Consider the following 21,373-nt stretch of genomic DNA (forward strand, 5'->3'; position numbering starts at 1 on the left):
GTCCAAGACCAGAAGTGAGGGACCTGGATGCGGGCCCATCATGGAACTCTGAGCCAGGATGTGGGGCATGAGCTCCACAGCCTAGCTGGGCACTGCTGGGACTTGGCTCATTGCCCCAGACTTCACCTTTCCTGACCTGGACAGAGAAGGTAAAGCCACACTGTGCAGGGGACCCAGGCCATTACTTCTCCAAGCAGTCAGAGAATCAGCAAGAGCAATGCTATTCCAGACCTGCTTTGGAAACTGACTGAGGGCGTGAAATCACCAAGTTCATTACCACAGGATGCTGAGGAGGCCAAGTATGCAAATGAATTGGAGAGGGACAAGGTCTGTCAGTGGAGGTAGATTCATTAGAGCTATTAAGGTACTTCCGTCCGGATGCAAACCCTTTCCCAGGAAGTCCCCAAACTGCCCGCCAGCAGCTGGGAGGGCCGTCGGGAAGCACATCTTGTTTCTCCTGCTCTTCCCGTGAGTAGTGTTACAGAAGTGCCAGATATGGAAAAATACCCGTGAAGTTCAGAGCTGAAAAGGAAAGAAAAAGAAGCAAAAATTTTTGCTGAGGGTTTCAGCGCTGAAAACGTCTGCAGCAGTTAGTGAGGGCAAGCTCTAAGGTGGGGAATGGCCGGGGTCCTTACAGGGTGGGGGGAGAGCCCAGAGCTCGCGGCTCGGCGACCAGCACGGGAAGCAGGCGGGGAAGAAAGCTGGCAAGAAAAGGAGACAGACAGCCGCTGCTGGGACAGGGAGGGCTGCCAGGAACCCAGCGGGGCCAGGCCCGGGGAGTCCAGCCAGGCCCAGAGGCACATTGCTCCTGGCCGTGGGTGGGACGAGGGCAAGATGTGCGAGGGTGGCTGTGCTGGGGGAGCACGGTGGTGCAGGGAGCTGGACCCCAGCCACCCGCCGGGCCCCGGCCAGCACCGGGGTTGAGCTCAGGGCAGAGGGTACCCCAGCATCGGGGTGATGTGGGCAGGGGATCCCCCTTTCTGCAGGATGGCCGTCCCCGATGCGGACAGGTTAGGGAGAATCCCGTCCCCAGGGTGACTGCAGTAGGCGCACCCCATCCCCAGGGTAATCAGGACAGGGGACCTGGGGGTGACAAGGGTAAGGGACACCCCTCCCCCCAGGTGACAGGAACGGGGCACATCCCACCCCGGGCGGCCACGGGGACAGCGATATCCCCTCCCCAGGCGGAGAGGGAGCTAGCGGGGATGCCGCGGGGCGAGCAGCCGGGGGCGGTACCCGTCCCGTCGGGCCCGGGGCCGGTCCCCGCCCGCCCCCGCCCCGCCCCGGCCGCTCCCGCTCCCGCCCTCGGCCCGGGGCTGCGGCGGGCAGCGCTGCCCGGCGCCGCGGAGCAGCCCGAGAGTCCCGGGCCCGGGGCTGTGTCCAGGCTGCAGCCCAGGAGTCCGGCGGCACGGTGAGGGACGGCGGGGACCGGGCGGGACGGGCCGGGCCGGGCGGGCCCGGCGGCGGCGGGGGGGAGTTCGTCCCGGAGGCGGCCCCCGCAGGGCCCCGCACTCGCCGCCGCCCGTGGCCCCCGGACGGGCCGCGCTGGAGCCCCGCACACGCGGCGGGACTGCGGTGGGACGGGGCGGCCCCGGCATCCGCCGCCGCGGGGCTCCGCCCGAACGGCCCCGGCGGCAGGAGCGGGAGGGGAGCGGGGCCGGGGCCGGGCTGGAACTGCCCCGCTCCGGCTGGCGGCGGCGGGGGCTCCCCCAGGTCCCCTGGGCTGGGGCCGGGCTGTCGCCCCGACGTGCGGGTGCCTGGAATGTGCTGCTGGCACCCCGGGGCGCTGGGGATCCCCCGGGGGTGCCGGGAACCCCTAAGGCTGGGGATGCTGGTGAACTCCCAGGGAGCTGTGGAACTGCAGGGCTGGGGGTTCTGGGGACTCCCTGGGGTCCTGGGGACCTCTTCAGGCTGGATGTGCTGTGGGTTCCCTGGGTGGTGGGACATGGCACCCCAGGCTGCTGCAGGCCCCTCTGGGGTGCTGAAAGGCACGGGAGTGCTGCGGGGCTCGGGATGCTCCGGCGTGCAGTGGAGATCCCACCGTGGGGCTGTGCACGGTGCTGTGTGTGTACCCCGGTTGTACTTGGGCTCCCCGCTTGCAAATTTAGTTTGATCTCCCAGCCCCTCCTCACAGCTGGACAAGCCCAGGCCATCGCTATTGATGCGTGTGTTGTCAGCAGCCCCGAGGGAATCGGGAGGTGTTGGTGGAAGGTTCTGCTGGGCAGCTGTGGTGAGGTTACAAGGAAAGGTTTTGATGTTCTCTAGTGGAGCCTATAGTGCTGTAGGTGTGAGGAGGCTGGTAGAGCTGATCCCCACGTGGGTAAGCCTGTGTGTGGACTCTACACCTGTTGTGTGTGAGCTCCGGGAGGTCCCTGAGGGGCTGGAGTGGGTGCAGAGCCTGGGCAACCAGCCCAGCCAACCAGGCCATTGATGACGACAGCTCCAGAAATAACAGTCCAACCCTGAAATGAGGCTGTTGAGATGATCATTTCCCTTTCTCTCCCTGGGTCAGCGTTGTGCATCCACCCACCTGGATCCAGCTCCTTCAGGAGCAGTTCCAGCATAGACAGCATGGCCACGGTGGCCTGGCAGATAGGCAGAGGCCCTCCCATACAGCCCCTGCAGCAGGGGATAGGGACAGGAAGGTGTCGTGAGCCCTGGATACCTCCTGCTGCATCCAGCCACAGTGCTGGGAGGTAACACTGCAGGTGACAAGCACATGTGACTCTGACTGTGCGAGGAGCCTGAATCCTGGCAGGCTGCTGGCAGTGGAGGAAGCCGTGTACTTGCTCAGTGGTTTCCCTTTAACTTTGGAACAGCCTCAGTTCCAAGCTTCAGGGCTTATCGCCTGCTCAGCTACGAGGGAAGCATGCCTGGCTGAGATAAATCAAGTTGCGCTGGCCAGGGTTGTTCTGGACTCTGTTCTTCTCACATTCCTCATGACCTCAGTATTTTGGCTCAGGAGAGCCAGGGAGAGCCCTGTCTGTGTCCAGCCCTGGCCCTGCTGGTGAAGCAGCTTGGGCTGCCCTGCAGCAGATGGTTGAACTGGACTGAGGGCTGCTACAACTGTGGCCCCGGGGAGGAAAAGGGCCCAAAGGTGTCAAGCTTTAGGAGCAGCTCTCCCAGACCTCTCCTCTGCCAGTCCAGGAGCTTCGGAACCCCAAGGGGAAATCGCCCCATGAGGCCAGGGGTCACAGGGTGCTGCCTGCAGCTCGGGCTGGGGCATGAGGCCCGGGTGGTGTCTCGGCTGTGACAAGGTGCCCAGCCTCCCTCATCCCTGACATGACTTCTGATTATAATCAAGCAGAGCAGCTCCAGTTTTGGCCCCAAGTTTCCCATGTTGGCATTGGTACAACAGCACAAGGGGAAAATACAGGTGTGAGCCCAGGGCAAAGCATAGCCCTGCCTCCACAGGGGTGGTTGGGTGCCTACACATCCTCCTCCTCTCCTCCTCACTGCCAAGCCTCCCTACCAGTCCTTTGCTTGTACCATCCTGCTTTTCTGTTGAAACACCAGTGCTAGAAACAACACTTTCATTGCTTCCAAAGAGAGTTGGGATCATGTAAGGGCTCCCCACAGGGGTCCATGTGCCCAGACCCTTCAGCAACCTGCACCAGTGCCCAGGGGAGCAGCTAAAGCTGCTGAAAATCAGCCTTTGGCCCCAGAGTGGCTTGTATAATTGGCCCCAGCAAGACTTCAGCCCAGGTGGAGGGCAGCTGCCTGAGCGGTGCCATGGTTGTGGCAGCCAGGTCTGGCTGGTGGTGACAGTGCCTGGGCCACGGGTGTGGGGACTCAACTTGCTGCACACTGGGACCACCTGCCCCCACTTGTCCTATCCCGCCCCACACCTCTTCCCCAGTCCAGGGACAGCTTGCACAGCCCGAGGAGCCTAGGGGTGTTTGCACCTTGCAGGGGGGTTTGAACATCCTGGGGTCCCTGGAGCCACTTGGACATGGCTAGTAGCTGGCAGATCCCATCACCATTTTTGGACTTGTGAAGATAGAAACTCATGCCCTGGTCCAGCCAATCCTGTCAGACCAAAAGAAATGGGGTCTGGAAGCAGTGGGAGGATGTCCCCCACAGTCAGGATGCAGCTGCTGACATTGGCTGAAGGGAACATAGGAGATGGCAGGTGACGAGCAGCCTGTCCCCAGCTCAGTGGAGGGGACACCAGTGCAGTGCTGGTGCAAAGGGCACCTTTGCTGCTGGAGTGGTGTGGGAGGTTTCCAGGCCTTGGCAGAGGAGGCTTTTCCTGTCCCCAGGCAGGACAATACCCAGGCCGAGCAGCGGAAGGGAGCTGCCGGCCACTTCCCCCCGAGGAAACGCTCCCGCTGGCTCTGGCTCCTGTTGCTCTCTCTTCCTCTTTGATTTACAACGTGTGTGGAGCCCAGTGGGAAGTTTGTCCTGGCCCCAGCACTGTTTAATTACCTGCAGTAAGGGCCATGCAGAGAAGGAAGCCAAACTCTTCCCAGGGTGGGAGGGATTAGAGGAGGTGGGGGATGTGTGGGACCCTCTTGGGCATGAGGCCAGCAGCTTGGGAATGGTGGATGCCAGCATGGAGCTGGGATGTTCCCAGGGAAGGTGAAATGGGTGCCTGCTCAAAGGTGGGATGATTCCAAGGGAGGTGGAATTCGGGATGTGCATCTGCTGTGGGTGGTTTGGCAGAGGAGTAGGAGAGCCCCAAAATCTGTCCTGGTGGCTAGTGGGAAGTGTCTTACTTCTGAGCAGTTGGACTTGGTGCCCAGCCCGAGCCTGGCCTGGCACTGCCCCAGCTGCTCTGCTGGCTCCACGGGGCCAGGGGGGCCGAGGGCTGGCGGCTGCAGCGCCGGGGCCAGGGAGTGGCTGCAGCATCGGCGTGAGGGGCAGATGTGGGTTTTTCTGTGCAGCCGAGGCCAGATCCTGCACCGTCCCTGGGCAGCTCTGAGCCTCAGCTTCCCTGAGGGCTGTGCTCAAGCCACCACTCCTCTGTGGCATTCCTCCTCCTCTGCTTTCCTCTGAAAATAGCCCAGTGCCAAATGCTTTGCCCATCAACAGCTGCTCAGCCCCACAGCCACCTGTGCCCCATGGGCACAGTCATCAGAACTCTAGTGCCATGCACAGCAGTAATGGGTGCTCCCAAGGTGCTGTTGTCCCATCCTGCTCCTGCCAGGAGCACTTCACACCTGGGCCCCAGCATCCATATGCTGCCAGATGTTGCAGCAGGTCCTAGCTCAGTGCTCACAGCTGGTCGCACCCCCAGCCATGAGCTCACTTCTGGACCACAGCCATACCCTCTTGGCTGTCCTCCAGTGTGTCCATGCCTGGCTCCTGGGAAACCCAGGCTCCCATTTCATTCCCCTCTGCCTTATCCCACATTATGGAGAAAGGAAAGCAGTCAGGTCCCTCCTAGGGATCATTAGCCTCTCAGGACACCCCTGAGGCCTTGTGGGGCACCCTGAGTGGCAAGAATGGGCATCACACCCCGCACTGACAGGTGCTGGCAGCTCCCTGCTGTCACATGCCTTTGCCAAAGCATCGTTTCCCTTTATCCAAAGCAAACCTCACACTGAGTATTGCACCTATACAGGTTTCAGCCTCTTTTTTTTTCTGGCCTCCTCCCACTGTATGGCCAAGCTCCAACTCGTGACCCTCAGAGCTGGCAGCACGGCCATCCCAGCTGAGTTGTGGAGCATTCCTTAAATGTACAAACAATCCTGGCCCCACAGGCAGCACCGCGCTGGCCCGGCTCCAGTGTCAGCCCTGGGCTGGGGGAGGCCAGGGGACCTGGCAAATGGCAGGGGGCAGCCACAGGGCTCTCCCCAGGTGGGAGTCAGGGCTGTGTGGCTGCCTGGGGCTCACCAGCCCTGGGGTCACAGGGTTTGGCTGGATGTGGTCTCGTTGCAGGTTGATGGTCTTCTGGTCAGCAGCATTCTGGGAAGAAGATGGCTCAGCCAGCACCCCTGAATCAGAACCTCCCAGGTAAAGAGACCAGGGTTGTCACCAGGTAGTGACAGTGGAAGGGGGGCAAGGGGGGTGGCAGGGCTGAGCTGTCCTGTCCCATCCCAGTGGAGTTCCTCACTCCAGCACCAACCCTGACATGGACTGTGTGCCCTGTGATACCCTATGGCACCGAGGGTGCTGGAGACAGACACATCAGACATCATGGAGGAGACAGGCCTGCAGGCTGTAAATTCCAGTATAACCCAGTTAGAAAAGCCATCCTGTCTTCACTAACTGTCCCTTCTCTTGCAGATCTTGGGGGCCCATTCTTGTACCGGGACCAGGACGATAGAGAGAAGAGCTCATATTCTGTGGAAACCCCTTATGGCTTCCTGCTGGACCTTGATTTCCTGAAATATGTTGATGACATTGAAAGTGGCCAAACACTCAAGAAAGTGCCACTGCCTCGCAGGGTGAAAGGGTCCCGTCCAACGCCCAGCACCCTGCGCAGCCCCAGCAGCCACACCAGCGCCTGGACCTCCACCGAGTCCCTCACCTCCACGGCCAGCGAGGAGGGCAGGACTGCGCTGCTGCTGTCCCCGCACGGCCGAGCACCCCTGGAGCCCGTGAGCAAACCAACCTCCCACCCCATCTCGCCACCGCCAGTGCGGCTGCTCCCACCTCCCACCCGCAAGTGCTTCGTGCCAAACCCACGGGTGGAGAAGACCTTGCTGGAGACAAGCAGGAGGCTGGAGCAGGAGCAGGGCCGTTTGCAGGATGGTGGCGGTCCCTCCCACATGGGCTTGCCGGGTACCCTGGGCCAGCCACCCCACTGGGTGCTAGTGGGCGCCGAGGGCCAGGTGGGCCGGGGCCGGGTGAGCCCTGGCAGCTCGGGGCGCAGCACTCCAGCTGCCGGGCTCGGCACAGCCCCACTGCAGCACGTGCGGGAGCAGATGGCTGCAGCCCTGCGGCAGCTCCGGGACCTGGAGGAGCAGGTGAAAACTATCCCACTCCTGGAGATGCAGATCTGCGAGTTGAAGAGGGAGAAAGCAAAGTTACTGGAGAAGCTGTCGGCAGAGCCTGGCGAGGCATTGTATCACCCCTCTGGCTCTGAGGCAGGGGCAGGGGGTGAGGAGGCGCCCCGCACAGGGCCAGAGAGCGAAGCAGAGCCAGTGAAGGGGCGAACGAGCAAAATTGCAGAGCTGAGGAAGCTGACAGAGAAGCTGGCTGTGCCAGAGCGGAACATCAGGGCTTGGCCAGGCAAGAGCCCCAGGGTGGCTGAGAGGCCGTGCCGCTCTGTGGCAGTGGGGGAGGATCGGTCCATGAGAGATGCCGTCTTCTACTACCGGTCGCTGCAGGAGAGTGGGGATGCGCCAGACGGCGGCACACAGGGACGCAGGGATGTGGCTGTCTGGGTGATAGAGTCCTCGCTGGGGCTGGCCACTGAGGCAGAGCGGGAGCTGGAGCTGCTGCAGCAGACAGTGGGGCACCAGAAGGAGGTAATCACCCTGATGGAGGGGCACCTGCAGGAGGCCACACGGGAGCTGGAGGAGCTGCGGCTGGAGGTGTGCGCCCGCCGGCCCCGCGGGCAGGTGGACAAAGAGGTGATGGCCATGCCGCAGGTGGCCGAGGCACTGGTGGAGGCTGTGGTAATGACACAGAGCCGGGCAGCTGGCGACCCCCCAAAGACGGCGGAGGCAGGTGTGGAGTGCTGCCCCCCAACCTCCTGCGTCGCCGTGGGCTGCCGCCCCGACGGGCGGGACGTGGCAGTCGGACCCGATTCAGCTGCCAGCTGCGATGACAAGGGCAGCCAGACAGATGTGGGCAGCATTGTCCTGGCAGGAGAGGAGAAGGAGCCTGGTGCAGGTGAGGTGATGGAGCCTGGCCTGGATGATGGCCTGAGCAGCCCCTCAACGCTGGGTGCAGGAGCAACAGGGGCGATGTGCCCAGACAGCCAAGGCTCTGAGCCGGCTGTGCTGGAGACAACACACGGCAACTGGGACCCAGCCCCAGCACAGGACAGTGGAGCTGCCCCAAGCCCTGCAACCGGTGAGTGTCACCAGGGATGATGCCAGGGTCTGGGTTGAAATGTTCCTGCAGGAACGGAGAGGATGGCCTTGTTGGGGACAGTGCCTGCAGGGCCAATGCTACCCAGTGCTCCAGCAGTTGCCTGTGTCCCTTCCATGCCTGCCCTCGGGTCTAGTGGGTTTGGGGTGCTTGGCTGACTCCAGGAGAGACTGTTTAGAAGAGCGTGTAGTGACAAGACAAGGGAGAGTGGTTTCAAAACATAGGTTTAGATTAGATATTAGGAAAAATTCCTTACTATGAAGGGGTGATGCCCTGGCACAGGTTACCTAGAGAAGTTGTGGATGTCCCATCCCTGGAAGTGTTTAAGACCAGGTTGGATGGAGCTCTGAGCAACCTGGTCTAGTGAAAGGTGTCCCTGATCATGGCAGTGGAGTTTAAATTAGATGATCTTTAAGGTCTCCTCTAAACCAGGACATTCCATGATTCTAAAATTCTGTGATTCTTGCTCACTGGCCCTTGACATTCATCTCTTTCCCTGCAGGAGCCCTGAAGTCCATCATGAAGAAGCGAGATGGTCCTCCCCGGAGCGAGGCAGAGGGCAGCAAGAAGAGCCTGCAGTTTGTGGGCGTGCTGAACGGGGAGTACGTGCTCAGGGGCTCCTGCCATCCTCGTGAGCCAATCCTGGTCCCCTGCATCCCTGTCCTGGGCTAGGGCCAGTGGCAGGGCCTGAAGGGGGCCAGACTGGTACTATGTTGCCATTGAGCATCCTCCCTCTGTGCAGGTATGAGAGCACATCCAGTGAGGAGGAGGAAGAAGCAAACAGCTCCTCTGAGAAGGCTTCTGCCGACAGCTCCAACAGTTCAGAGCAGGGAGACACTGAAACCTCAGAGGAGGAGGCTGAGGAAGGCACGTGTAAGCCCAGACTGGAGTACAAGGGGACTGATGTGAGCCTGCTGGAGCCCCCTGAGGTGAAGGAAAAGTAAGTGCTAGTGGAGAAGGCTCCCTGCTCCCTGGCCCTGCTCAGCTGGGAGCCATGGCACTGGCCCTGCCCTGCCAGCTTGGGGCACCTGTCCCAGTTTCAGTGCTGCCAGTAGGAAAAACCCATTCAGCTGCAGAGACCATTCATCAGGAAACAATCCTTCCAGTTTTTTGGGTCTGCTAAGGAAAGGATGAGAGGCCCCAGATGCTTCTTTGCTGCAGAAGATAGTTTAGAGGGGGACAAAAAAACCAACAGCCTTCAATAGCATTTTTCAACAAAAGGAAAAAATGTGGCCTAAGAATGGGCGACTCGTGCCTGAGCACATCCATATAAGGCTCCATTCTATGGCAGTTGGCAGACGCAGAGCAGCCAGGGTGCAGCCATCGGGCTGGAGATTGCACTCTGGGGACCTTGCGGAGAGTTATAGGCACTGAGGACCTCAGAGGTTTGGTGGGGTGTGCAGCCCCGCACCATGGACATCCTCATGCTCTCAACAGGTTCGAGCTGAGCCCCAGGATGAGAGAGGCCTGCCTCATTGTCAAGACCCACCTGGGCCACCCGGGTGCTGCCAAGAGCAAAGAGGTGGTGAGTGGAGTGCTGGGGTGGGATGTCTTGCCCAGCCCCTGCCAACATCCCCAGAGCTGTCTCTACTCAGAGAGGGGCCAGCAAAGCCTGGCTCAGCACCTTCCCCCAAAATACAGCTCTTTGCTCCAAGTTTTGTCCAGAAACCCCAAAACCCATTTGGACTCAGGCTATGCCCAGCATGGGTTTGGGCAGTTGAGGGTCCTGCCTTCACCCACCCCCTCTGGAGCAGGGATTCTGCTCCCTGCCACCTGGGGTGGCAGCAGGGGGTGGGTGCCAGGGTATGCAAAGGCTTAGGGGGAGCTCAGCCCCTCTGTGCCCACAGCTCGCCAGCAGCAGCCTGGTCCTTCAGGAGTGGTTCCGTCTGTCCAGCCAAAAGTCGTCCATCCCTGACACGGTTGCCAACCATCTCCTGGCCTTTGCTGAGGTCTCACCGGCTCTCCTGACCCACGTGGTGAACCTGGCAGACGGGAATGGCAACACAGCTCTGCACTACAGTGTCTCCCACTCCAACTTCCACATCGTGTGGCTGCTGCTGGATACAGGTCAGTACCTCCCAGCCCCAGAAACATCCCCCGGCCACCATCCCACTGTACCCCAGGTCATGTCCTGGCCCTGTCAGCACACAGGAAAGGCATTGGCAGCAGAGGGGCGAGGAGAGCTGCCCTGGGCTGTGACTGTTCATAGGTGTGGGGGTCAGAAGTCACCCCAGCCCATTTGGGAGCCCAGATTTCATGGGGAGACCCATCAACAGTTCTGTGCCTGTGGGAAGGTTCGCAGCACCCTGGGCAGGACTGGGAGGGGGAGCCAGGCACGTAGCTTGGTCCATGTCTCCCACCAGCCCTGCAGCATCCTGAGCCCCCTCTGCCCACTCCCGCAGGGATCTGTAACGTGGACCACCAGAACAAAGCTGGGTACACCGCCCTGATGCTGGCAGCACTGGCAGCCGTTGAGCAGGAAGAGGACATGAATGTGGTCAGGAGGCTTTTCAGCATGGGCAACGTCAATGCCAAGGCCAGCCAGGTTGGTATGGTGTGAGGGCCACCACATCTTGACCCTCCCCACCCCCAGGCAGATGCCAGAGCCACGCTCAGCTCTTCCAAGGGCAGGACAATGGCTCCAAAACCTGGAGGCGTCAGTGCATGGGGAGGGCATCACCTTAGGAGCTCCTCCTGCCTGGCAGCAGGGCTGTCACAGCAGTGGTCCTGTGGTGTGGGGACAAGTGGGTAGCACAGTGGGGGCGGGGGTGGCCTGGCAATGTCCCTTCCTTGCAGGCTGGCCAGACGGCGCTGATGTTGGCTGTCAGCCATGGCCGGCAGGAGATGGTGGAAGCCCTGCTCGCCTGCGGGGCCGACATGAACCTGCAGGACGAGGAGGGCTCGACTGCCCTGATGTGTGCCTGTGAGCACGGCCGCCTGGAGACCGTGAAGCTGCTGCTGGCTCAGCCCACCTGCGACATCTCCATCATGGACAGTGTAAGGTTCTGCCCCTGGGCCTAGGCAGCCCACGCTATGTCCCGTCCCCAAACCCCTTTCTGCATGCTCTCCCTTACTTTCTAGGATGGTAACAATGCTGCTGCCATCGCACTGGAGGCTGGTCACAGTGACATTGCTGCGCTCCTCTACGAACACCTCAACAGCACAAAGGCGCAGGTCCCCGTGAGTACCACACCGCTCCCCACAGGAGGGGAAAGGGCTGAGACACAGACGAGTGTCTCCAGGAAGAAGCTGCAGGAGCAAGAGCAGAGCACTTCAGGTGCCACGTGCTCAGAACAGCCCTGCTGGCCCTGACCAGGAAGTCACTGGAGGGGTCTCAGGTGACTACTCTCTCTGCAGCAGGGGATGTCACCAACAGCCACAAAGAGCCCTGGGAGTCCAAAGAAACCAAATTAGAGTGACTGTGGGATCCAGCCAGGGGCCACCATCAGCACTGGGCTGTGATTCACATCCCTTCACCTGCCACCTCTCTGTGCCAAACCACTCTCTACGGCTTTAGTCCCATCACAAGCACCATACCTGGGCCTCCCTCGCCCATCTCCTCCACAGGATGCAGCCCACATGTGGCCACCTCACCACCAAATGACCAGAGCCAAGTGACCTCGGGGTGGGACATGCAGTGAGCAGAAGCCACCCCATCCCCTTTGCTCCCTGCCATGACCACCAGAGCTGTGCCACCTCTGAGCCTTCAGCAAGGAGGAACAGCAGAGAACCAACCCAGCAGAAACAGCACCTGGTTTGTGCTCTCTGGCAGCTCCAAGAAGGCAGCAGTACCAGTGACATGGAGCCAGGAGGGCAAGTGAGGAGTCCTGGCCCCAGCAGGGACACTGTGCTCTGCAGGCACATCCTGTACAGCAATGGGAGAGGGAATTCTGCGTTGGACAGGGGCTGGGAGTATTTCCAGACTCAAATACTTGCCCTTCTTTTCTGGCACTTCCTTTCCTGGCTGATACCTGATTTTTTTCCCTCTTTTCAAGCACATGCATACAAAGCAAAAAAAAACTGTATTGCTTGGCCAAGGGATGACGTTCAACATGAAATCACCTGGGATTTGATTTGCTCAATGGGAGCAAAACCTCTGAGCAGTTGGGGTTGCAGCCAAATGACAAAAGGGGCTGAGGATGCACTTGGGGACTAAATCTGCCTATCTTATAACCCACAAGGGGAGCAGGTACCCTCTCCCAAGGAAGAGACCAATTACCTCCTAAACATTTCCGCAGTTAGCCAGTCCCACAGACTGTGCAGACAGCCAGAGCCTACAGCCAAGTCCCCCTCTGCCCACTTTCCATCCCAAAGAGGAGAGCAGCTGAAGATAGCACCAGGAAAAACACATAGGCCAGAAGAGCTCAGAGCACACACGTGGAGGCTGCAAAGGGAACATGTATGTCAGAGAATGTGTCTGTGCAAGTGTATGAGCACCATGTGGGGTGGGAACAGGGTAAGGACAAGGACCAGGAGGAAGAAGGGTTTTGCATGGGAATGCAGCTCTGCTCTGAGCCCTTCACAAAGGTAGTGTGTTATGTTCCCCATCTCTGCTCCTTGGCCCAGCCTCCCCATTTCTGCCCCTGCCTAACCTGCTCTGAGCTGGGGAGTCCCACAACCCTCCTCAGAAACTTGCTCTCAGCTTTGCACTGGAGTTAATATACAGCGCTCACTGCCACTCCCTAATACACTACTCTGTTTACTGTTATTTTAATACTGATGTTTATTTTTAAGATATAAATAAAATTTAAAGTTATTTTGAAATATTACAGTGACATCTGCAGTCTCCTGCCTTCTTGTCTGGCTCACAACAAGCCCTGCAAGAGCTGCGGCAGAGGCACAGCCTGGCACAGCCAGGTGACCCCATATTCCAAATCATTCACTGCACATTTATGCCCTGGCTACATCCCTCAGTGTGGTTTTCTTCCTGCTGAAGTGTCCCCAGGCAGCTGCAGCAGTATCTTTGCCTATTTCTTTCTGCAGCCCTACACCACCCCTGGTTCTCTGTGGTGCTGATATTACCAGACCAAGTGTGAGGATGAAAATTGCCTCCCTCCTCAGGTGGACAGGGACCAGGCTGATCCCACAGGGCTACTCCAGAAGCTCCCCAAGCCACTCCATCCAAGTCACCCAGCACTGAGGGCTGGCAGGGGCCAGAGCAAACACTCTTGGATCACTGATGAAGCTGTGGGGGAATGAACAGCAGCCACTGAACTGAACTCTTGAGAGGACTTCTGGCACACATGACCAGTTCTGAGCTCTGCTGCATCACACGAGCCAGGGAGCACAGCCTTGTGCTAATTCTCTGAAACTGAAACCCCCAAAGAATCACAAACTACATCAAGCAACAGCACAAACACAAAGGCTTTCTCCATGGCACAAACTCCTCACCTCATGTTGCCCATGAACTGTCCATGAGCTGCTCAGGGCACAACTAAAACTGGCAAAAAGGAAAAATCCCACAAACATTCTAACATCAGCCCTACAACAGTCCTCAGTGCCCACTCCAGTTCAACATAATGCACATCTGTCCCAGCAGTGCTCTGCTCAGCTTTAGGACACCCAAATCCTCAGTCACACCTGCCACTAAATTGCCTCAGTCAAGCTCAGGACACTGTAGACAAAAACCACTCCCATCAGAGACCATACAGGAGAGGCTGCAGATCTGACTGCCCAAACACACCACAAACCTGGACCACTCTATAAGCAGATAAAAAATGCCAAACCTCAAAAATCTGCCCTTGAACCAGCACAGTTTTAAGGCTCATTCTAAACTTTTCAGCCCCACTTTTGATATATGTAATATTCTAAAACAACACATCTTGCTAACTGATTTTGTGGTGGAAGGGAAAGCCAAAGAAAGTGAGATGGAGGAGTCAGCAGAAGTGACAAGCACTTGCTCTCTGTGGGTGACTGCCAGGAAGGACAGCAAGTAGCTGTATTTATGGCAGCATTCACTGAGCACTTTACGGACAACAGATAGAAGCAGCAGGCTGTTGCTTTGAAAGCTGGTACCAAGCTTGACTTTCAACTTGTGATTTAATTCCACTGAGGTCCACTAAATTTCCAGTGCCACTTCACCATCACATACAGAATATTGGAAGATCAGGATTAAGGCTACTGTAATCAAAACAATTATTTTTGTTGTGACAGGTCAACAAAGATGCAATAACAGTGATATTACAATGAAGACACTATGTGTAACCCCAGTAACAAGCAGTGCATGTTGCTACTAAACCCGAGGAAAGCGGCAGGTGCTCAGGTGTGAGACAAACCAGAGGTGTCGGGTGGCGCTCGATGAGTGAAACCTGGGCAAGGGGCTACTGAAAAAACCTTTTATTGCAGTGACCCGGCCGCCACGCTCCTCCCCACCGGCGCCCCACGGCCGAACGAGTTGCGCCAGGCTCCATGCCCCGATGGACGATCCGGCAGCAGGGGACCGGGTCCAGCTCAGCGAAGCCGCCGGGCCTCGCGCTCCGACTCCAGCAGGGTGAGAACGTCGCCCTCGCGCACCGGCCCCTTCACGTTGCGGATGATGGAGCGGCTCGTGTCGTCCATGAACTCCACACGCACCTGCGGGGCAGGCCCGCGTCAGCCTGGCCGGGGCCCGGCCTGAGGCACCGCGCCCGCCCGGCCCCGCCCGCTCACCTGAGTGCACTGCCCCTGAGAGCCGGTCCGGCCCAGCACCTTGGTGACCTGTGGGGACACAGCGGAGGGTCAGCGCGGTGTCGCGGCCCGGCGCAGCCCCCCCAGCCCCCGTACCCACCCTGGCCAGCTTGATGGGCTGCACGCGGCTCGTGTCCATGGCGGCTCCGGGGCGCAGAAGGGGGTGGTGAAACCCCGCGTCGCTTTATATAGCTCCAAGTCTCGCGAGACCCAGCGCTCCGCGCGCGCGCTCCCGGCGCCTCCCGCGCCCCTGCCCTTCACCGCGGCCAAGATGGCGACGGCAACTCGTCTGATCCAGCGGATCCGCAACTTCCTGGCGGGGGTAAGAACAACCCCGGGCTCGGGGCTCCTCTGCCCCGCGGGATGCTGCGCTGCGCCCCCGGCTCCGCGGAGCCTCCGGCGCAGGGCGGCAGCTCCGCCTGAGCTGGTCTGGCCTTGCCTTGCAGCGGGATCTCCAGGCGAAGCTGCAGCTGCGCTACGAGGAGATCGCTAAGAGGTGCCGGGGCCGGGCCGGGCCGGGCGACGGGCGGGGCGCTGAGCCGCCCCCACCCCGGCCCCGCCGCTGACGCTCGGGTCGTTCTCTGCCTAGGACCCAGCCGCCGCCGCGGCTCCCGGTGGGCCCCAGCCACAAGCTCGCCGATAACTATTACTGCAGCCGGGACGGGCGCCGGGAGTCGCTGCCGCCGGTGGTGGTGGTGGCGGCGCAGAGAACCCTGCCCGCGGGGGCACAGGCCGGCAGGTAGGTCTGACGCGGGCGGAGGTGGCCACTGCCGCCGTGGAGCGGGGTCAGCCTTGTTCCTCATTTGTACCGGGAGCACAGAGCAGGCCCAGGGGCAGTGGGAAGTTACCCAGATTGGCAGAAGAATGTGGAGCTGATGGTTTGGGTCTATATTTCCTTGCAAATAAGTGAGGCAGGAGGAAGTTCAATCACGTTGCTTTGGCGATACCCCACCTGGACTATCTGTGGCCAGCTCTGGGGCCTCCAAGAAGGGACCTGTGGCAACAAGTCCAAAGGAAGCCACGGAGATTCTCCGAGGGCTGGAGCCCCTCTGCTCTGGAGCCAGGCTGGGAGAGCTGGGGGTGCTCACCTGGAGAGGAGAAGGCTCCAGGGAGAGCTCAGAGCCCCTGGCAGGGCCTGAAGGGGCTCCAGGAGAGCTGGAGAGGGACTGGGGACAAGGCCTGGAGGGACAGGACCCAGGGAATGGCTGCCACTGCCAGAGGGCAGGGCTGGATGGGAGATTGGGCAGGAATTGTTCCCTGGCAGGGTGGGCAGGCCCTGGCCCAGGGTGCCCAGAGCAGCTGGGGCTGCCCCTGGATCCCTGGAGGTGTTCAAGGCTGGACGGAGCTTGGAGCCACTTGCAGTGGTGGAAGATGTCCCTGCCCATGGCAGGGGCTAGAACGAGGTGGGCGTTAAAGTCCCACCCAAGCCAAATCATTCTGGGACTCTGATTAACAAACTCCTCCAGCACTACTTTGCAGCTTGGACTTCTGTTGAAATTCAAGTGTGATTTCCAGAGTGCTGCTAAAGCCTTTTCTCTCTCTTCCTTTCCCTACCCCAGTTCAGGTGCTGCAGTGACAACAACAGGCAAGAAACCAGTGACACCAGGACCACCACCTAGGAAGTGGGAAATTTCCAGGGATGAGCCCTACTTGTGAGCAGGGAGCAAGCTGAGGCTGTATGATGGGCACAGGTGGTTCCAGAGCAGCTCTGATAGGGAGGCTGTGCTGGATGTGGCTCCAAGCTGCTGGAGGGAGCTCGTGTCTGATTAATAAATGTATATAAAGCTGTGATTTCTAACCCCATTTTGTGTATTTTATTTGATTTATTCAAGTTATTGCTGTTTAATACCGGTGTATTTGGTTGGTTGGAATAGTGACACAGGACAGGGACGTTTGTAAGCTGTAGTCAGTCAATGAAGAACAGAGCTGAGTAAAGCACAGCCTCGCTCACAGGGCTCCCCCCGGGCCCAAGTTCTGCGAGAAAACTTCAGCAGCCTGGAGCAGTCGCTCCCCACAGCCAGTGCCGCCGTCCTGCCCGCTCCGGCAGAGCGCCATGCAGCCCTCCGCGGGGACAGCAGGTCACTGCCGACCGCGGTGCTGAGGGAGTTCCAGGGAACTGCGGGAGGGCCCGGTTGTTGCCAGCTGGGAAGGGGCTCGGCCGGCGCTGGCAGCTCCGCGTGCGGGCTGCAAGGCGGGCCGGCACCGGCACAGCCGCAGCGCCGATCCCGCCGCCTCGGCAGCGCCGCTCGGCATGAGCGGCCCCTCCCCATCACGTGGCCCGGCCCCGCCCCGAAGGGCACGGGAGGTGGGCGGGGCTTCCTCAAGGGCCCGCGCCCCGCCCCCGCGAGCACCCCATTGGTGGAAGTCGGGGTGGAGCGCACGCGCTTTTCCTGAACGCTCTGCGTTTGTAGCGGCGCGGCGACCCCAGCGAGTCCCTCCGGTGCGGTCCCGCGGCATGGCCGGGCCGCGAATGCTGCCGCCAGGGCTCCCGGTGCTGCTGCTGCTGCCGCTGGCGCTGCCGCTCCCTGCAGGCGACGGTGAGCTGGAGGAGCGGCCGGGCGGGCGGGCGGTGCCCATTGGTTCTCCGCGCACGCCCTTCGCTCTCATTGGTTGGAGCCCTCGCGCGCCCCGCGGGGCGCGGGGTCCCCTCGCCGCGGGGCGCGGGGGGGGTTCTCCCCGCTGGGCCCCCCCGCCTCCCCTCACGCTCCCGTTCCCCGCAGCCGCCCCGTCCCGCTGCCGCCCGGACCAGTTCCAGTGCGCGCCCGGCGCCCTCTGCTTCCCCCAGGACTGGCGCTGCGACGGCCACCCCGACTGTGAGGACGGCGAGGACGAGCGGGGCTGCGGGACCGCGACCGCGGCGGAGCCGAGTCCTGGCGGCCCCGCGGTGACCCCGCCGAGGAGCTCGGCGGTGCCGCCCGCCGGCAGCGCAGGTACGGGGCCCCGGGGTGCGGGCGGGGGCGGCAAGCCGGCCCGAAGCCTTTGTTCCCCGCAGTCTCTGGCCGGTCCGGGCAGCTGAGGTCACCGCGGGTCACTGTGAGTGGAGGAAGAGCTGTGGAGGGCCCACATCTTCACCTTCCTCTGGTGGGAACGACGATGACGCCCCTCAGGGCTCCCTCGGGAAGGGCCTTTGAAGTACATCCTTCCTTCTTCCAAAACATGCAATTCCCAGCAGCTGCTTCGAGAATCTCTCCAACGCCCGAGCTCCTCTGAACTCTGGGAAATGGGCAGGCTGAAGGGAAGAGGATGAGGAGGCAGTCTGGGTCATCAAGGCTGGCCAGAAGCTGCAGATGCAGTGTCTGGGCTTGTGTCTGGCTGTGTCTGCACCCCAGTACTGTTGGTACCAGAGCCCTGGAGCATCCTTTGTCAGACCCATTGGCTGTCTGGAGTGCTTGGGAAGGTGCTTCTGGCTTCCCTCACCCGGGAGTTTCCAACGGTGTGTAGAGGAGGGGGATTACTGCAGATGTGAGCGACTGGGTTTGGGTTTGATGCCTGCACCTGTTAATTGGCAGGCGAGGTGAAGAACTGCATTTTGGTTGTGCCTGTGGCTTCTCAGTGCCACGAGGACAGGCTGGGATGCTGCAGTTCCAGCTCCAGCTGGAACTTTCCCACCTTTCCCTGTTATGCATTTCCAGTAGAACTTTTTTCCTCCAGTAGCAGCAGATAAGGTTTTGCTTCAATTGAAAAAGGCCTTTTGGTGCTCTTGAGGTGAGCTGGGAACTCAGTCAGGTGTAGATTGAAGACTGCTTTGAGTGCTGACCATAAGGTGAGCTGGAAGCCTCATGGACTTGTTTCTCTTTTTTCACAGAGCCTTCAGCTATGCCTGAGGTCTCTGTGCCATCGAGGAGTCAAGGTCACACATGGATCTTGATTGTTGCAGGTATGTGAGACTCAAGAGTGCTGCACATGGTCTTGGACCTACCCACCTTGGGCTATAAATTGAGTATCCTGATGGGGTCAATTCCAGACCTCTATCAGGAGCTGCTTTTGCTGCACTGGGAGGACTAAGGGAGGCCTGACACCACAGCTTAATTATTGCTCTGCCTTGGATGTGTTGTGTCTTTGGAAAGGTCATTCCATGCAATCTGGCACTAGCTTACCTCCTCTCTGTCTGTCCCTTGCCCTTGAGGGACACTGCTCATCTCTGCTTCTTGGCTCATGGTGTTGAGCAGCAGTGCCCTGTCCCAAGACCACAGTGAGTGAATTTCTGCTTGTGCACTCTCCTCTCTAGGGCTCTTGATCATCCTGGTAGCGGCAAGTTCTGTTGCTGCGTGGGGTCTGTCCAGAACAAAACCCAGATCTGACACCTTCGGTCTTGAAAAAGCATCCAGGGAACAGCTGATGCCTGGCAAGTGCCAGACAGGCTCCTTGCCCTGAAGGGTAAGTGTTTTCCATCCCATGTGCTCCATGTGCGTGAGGGAGAAATTTGTTCTTGCCTTGTGTTTCTGGCTTCTAGAGCTTTCCCCTTTGGGGTAGGTTTTCCCAGCTTCCCTGATGCCTGCCAACCAGGTGCATGGGGTTTCAGTCTGCCTTGCAGCAGCAGAACTCTCCCCTTTCCTCCCCACTGCCAAGGACATGGAGCAGTCCTGCTGAGATCCTGATCTTCTGGTGTGGGACTTTTTCCTCCACTGTGCATAAATTGAAGTCAAACTAGGTTTCTTCCCAAAGGACTGTCAATAACCAGGTGTTTTTCTGGCTTTGTAACAGGGATCCCTATTCCAAGGTGATAAGGTGAGACTAGCCTGGTCTGTCTCCTGCTCACCACAGATCCTGACTGAATTGGACGTCAGCTCTCAAATCTGGGTTGTTACACTGGAATACCAAGAGGACACTCCCTTTGTAAATGGGTCTTAGATTGTAGGACTACCTTGGCTCCAGAAATAGCACAGGACCTTTCCTGGCACTGTGACATCAGCCCTCCCAAAGGCGGTAGAAATGTCTTCATTGCTCTGCATGACAGTCATTACTGCTGATGCCCACCACTGTGGCCTTGGACTTGAAGATGTTTTTCTCCTTGAAATGCCAGGTGCTGTTCAAATGTCTCCTTCCACTTCCAGCCAAGAACCATTTTTCATCTGTCCCATTCTTCCCCCTGGATTTTGTCAGGGAGCAGGAGCTTTCTCACCTATTTCCTAAGGCACTCACTGGCTGCACAGGTCAGACAAATACTCCATGTTTGCACTACTGTTTGATGCTGCTCAGTCCCATGTGCAGGAGGCTTTTACTGACAGTGCCTCCATGGGGGTGACAGTTGCTCTGGCTTTGCTGTGCTGTCACCTGTGCCTGTGTGGGGCAAGGACCTCCTCGGCCCTGGGCCAGCAGCTCCTTTCACACTCCCTTCCACAACATCTCCAGGCCTAGCTGACCTGCTCTGCCCACCCCAATGCTGAATGCTGCATGGGGCTCCTCCTAACACTCTTAATAGTGTCTTCCTTAAAACTGTTCTGACATGAGTGCTGTCCCTCGAGGGGCCAGTGCTATTCCGTGTTCTCATCAGTGTGTAGAGTGAGATCAGGTGGACCCTCAGCCAGTCTGAGGATGAGACCAAGCTGGGGAGTGCTTGAGTGCTGGAGAGGGGGATGTCATCCAGAAGGACCTTCAGGCCCACAGAAACCTCGTGGATTTTGATAATGCCCTGCACTTTTGTTAGGGCAAACCCTGGAGAAGAGATGGCTCCAGGGAGCCTTGTTGTGTCTTGTCCATGTCTGAAGGGGGATTGTAAGAAAGATGGAGAGGGGCTGTTCACCAAGGCCTGTAAGGAGAACAGGTACAAAGTGACAGAGAGTGGGCTTAGGCAGGACACAAAGGAGGGTTTTATGGTGAGGCCCTGCCTCAGGTTGCCCAGAGCAGCTGCGACTGCCTTATCCCTGGGACCAAGCTGGACAGGGCTCTGAGCATCTTGGTCTAGTGGAGGTGTCCCTGGAAATAAGTCATGTCTTTGGCCAGGGCTCCACGTGCCACACAGATAGTGTCTGACCCAAGGACTGAGTGCTGTGTGCCTCTCAGAACTGACCATGCAGGGGCAGATTAGTGCCCAGTGCCTCTGGTTCAGCGTTGGCCACGTGCACCTTGCACAAGTGATCACTAAGTGCACCAAGCTGCTGCCTTGGCTGCTGACCTCTGTGCCTTGAAGGTGGGAACTTGACTTGCCAAGCAGACACCAGTCATCAGCCTTGGAGTAGGAGTCTCCCGCTCCTGGATAGTGTGTGAGTGCTGCCATACCTCACAGGAGAAACTTCTATATGTGGTATGGAGTCCTGAGTTATTCCAGGGCTGCTATTTTTAGTACCAAGGAGTCATTTGCAAGGGCACACACAACCTTCTGTTTCCATAGGCACAGACAGAGATGGCTGTGGTGACTGACACAGGAGAATAAAGAATGTGAAATTAACAAGTTCTGGAGTTTTTATTTTTCCTGGATATGTGCATTTGCATGGATTCTGTATGTGGGAGGCCAGGGGCTGCATGACCTTTGGATTGTCACATCCTGGGAAGGAGGACTTGGGATGGGTGGGCTGGCATGAGGTGCTGCTGTGCCTGCCTGGGCCAGATGAGACTCCAGCACACACCAGCTGTAGCAGAGAAAATTAAGTACAGGAGCAAAGCAAACAGAGAGGGTGGGGACAGGAGGAACAGATGCCACCGTAGCACCTCTGGTGTTACTGCTGAACCGTGGACAAGTGGGAGCTCAGCCAAAAGCAAGGTGAAAAAAATGCCTGAACTT

General features: G+C 59.1%; 4 protein-coding genes across 7 annotated transcripts; 3 read left to right on the plus strand and 1 right to left on the minus strand.

Moving 5' to 3' along the window:
• The first annotated feature begins 414 nt into the window (after positions 1-414).
• KANK3 (KN motif and ankyrin repeat domains 3) lies at positions 415-12,763 on the plus strand. Of its 4 annotated transcripts, none has more exons than XM_053966001.1 (11): positions 1,317-1,411; positions 5,884-5,958; positions 6,232-7,968; positions 8,489-8,588; positions 8,729-8,926; positions 9,424-9,511; positions 9,834-10,053; positions 10,389-10,531; positions 10,783-10,983; positions 11,068-11,166; positions 11,344-12,763. In XM_053966001.1, the coding sequence occupies exons 2-11, from the start codon at positions 5,922-5,924 to the stop codon at positions 11,398-11,400; spliced, it is 2,880 nt and encodes a 959-aa protein (XP_053821976.1). In that variant the 5' UTR covers positions 1,317-1,411; positions 5,884-5,921; the 3' UTR covers positions 11,401-12,763. The 4 variants fall into 4 exon arrangements, with proteins under 4 accessions (XP_053821975.1, XP_053821976.1, XP_053821977.1 ...); XM_053966002.1 differs by having other exon boundaries at positions 11,347-12,763; XM_053966000.1 differs by lacking the exon at positions 1,317-1,411 and adding an exon at positions 415-468 and having other exon boundaries at positions 11,068-12,763.
• A 1,544-nt stretch (positions 12,764-14,307) lies between these two features.
• Positions 14,308-14,920, minus strand: RPS28 (ribosomal protein S28). Its single transcript, XM_053965963.1, has 3 exons — positions 14,753-14,920; positions 14,635-14,682; positions 14,308-14,559 (listed from the first exon to the last, which is right to left on the minus strand). Exons 1-3 carry the CDS (start codon positions 14,789-14,791, stop codon positions 14,437-14,439), a joined length of 210 nt encoding a protein of 69 aa, XP_053821938.1. The 5' UTR covers positions 14,792-14,920; the 3' UTR covers positions 14,308-14,436.
• On the plus strand, positions 14,891-16,455 carry NDUFA7 (NADH:ubiquinone oxidoreductase subunit A7). Its single transcript, XM_053965962.1, has 4 exons — positions 14,891-14,974; positions 15,099-15,148; positions 15,242-15,391; positions 16,212-16,455. Exons 1-4 carry the CDS (start codon positions 14,924-14,926, stop codon positions 16,306-16,308), a joined length of 348 nt encoding a protein of 115 aa, XP_053821937.1. The 5' UTR covers positions 14,891-14,923; the 3' UTR covers positions 16,309-16,455.
• Positions 16,456-16,675: 220 nt separating this feature from the next.
• Positions 16,676-21,037, plus strand: CD320 (CD320 molecule). The gene is made up of 5 exons (XM_053965961.1): positions 16,676-17,189; positions 17,373-17,582; positions 18,458-18,529; positions 18,881-19,029; positions 19,357-21,037. The coding sequence occupies exons 1-4, from the start codon at positions 16,904-16,906 to the stop codon at positions 19,024-19,026; spliced, it is 714 nt and encodes a 237-aa protein (XP_053821936.1). The 5' UTR covers positions 16,676-16,903; the 3' UTR covers positions 19,027-19,029; positions 19,357-21,037.
• Positions 21,038-21,373: the final 336 nt, after the last annotated feature.

This window comes from Vidua chalybeata, chromosome 27 (genome assembly GCF_026979565.1).
Source record: "Vidua chalybeata isolate OUT-0048 chromosome 27, bVidCha1 merged haplotype, whole genome shotgun sequence".
In the NCBI taxonomy this organism is placed as follows: domain Eukaryota; kingdom Metazoa; phylum Chordata; class Aves; order Passeriformes; family Viduidae; genus Vidua; species Vidua chalybeata.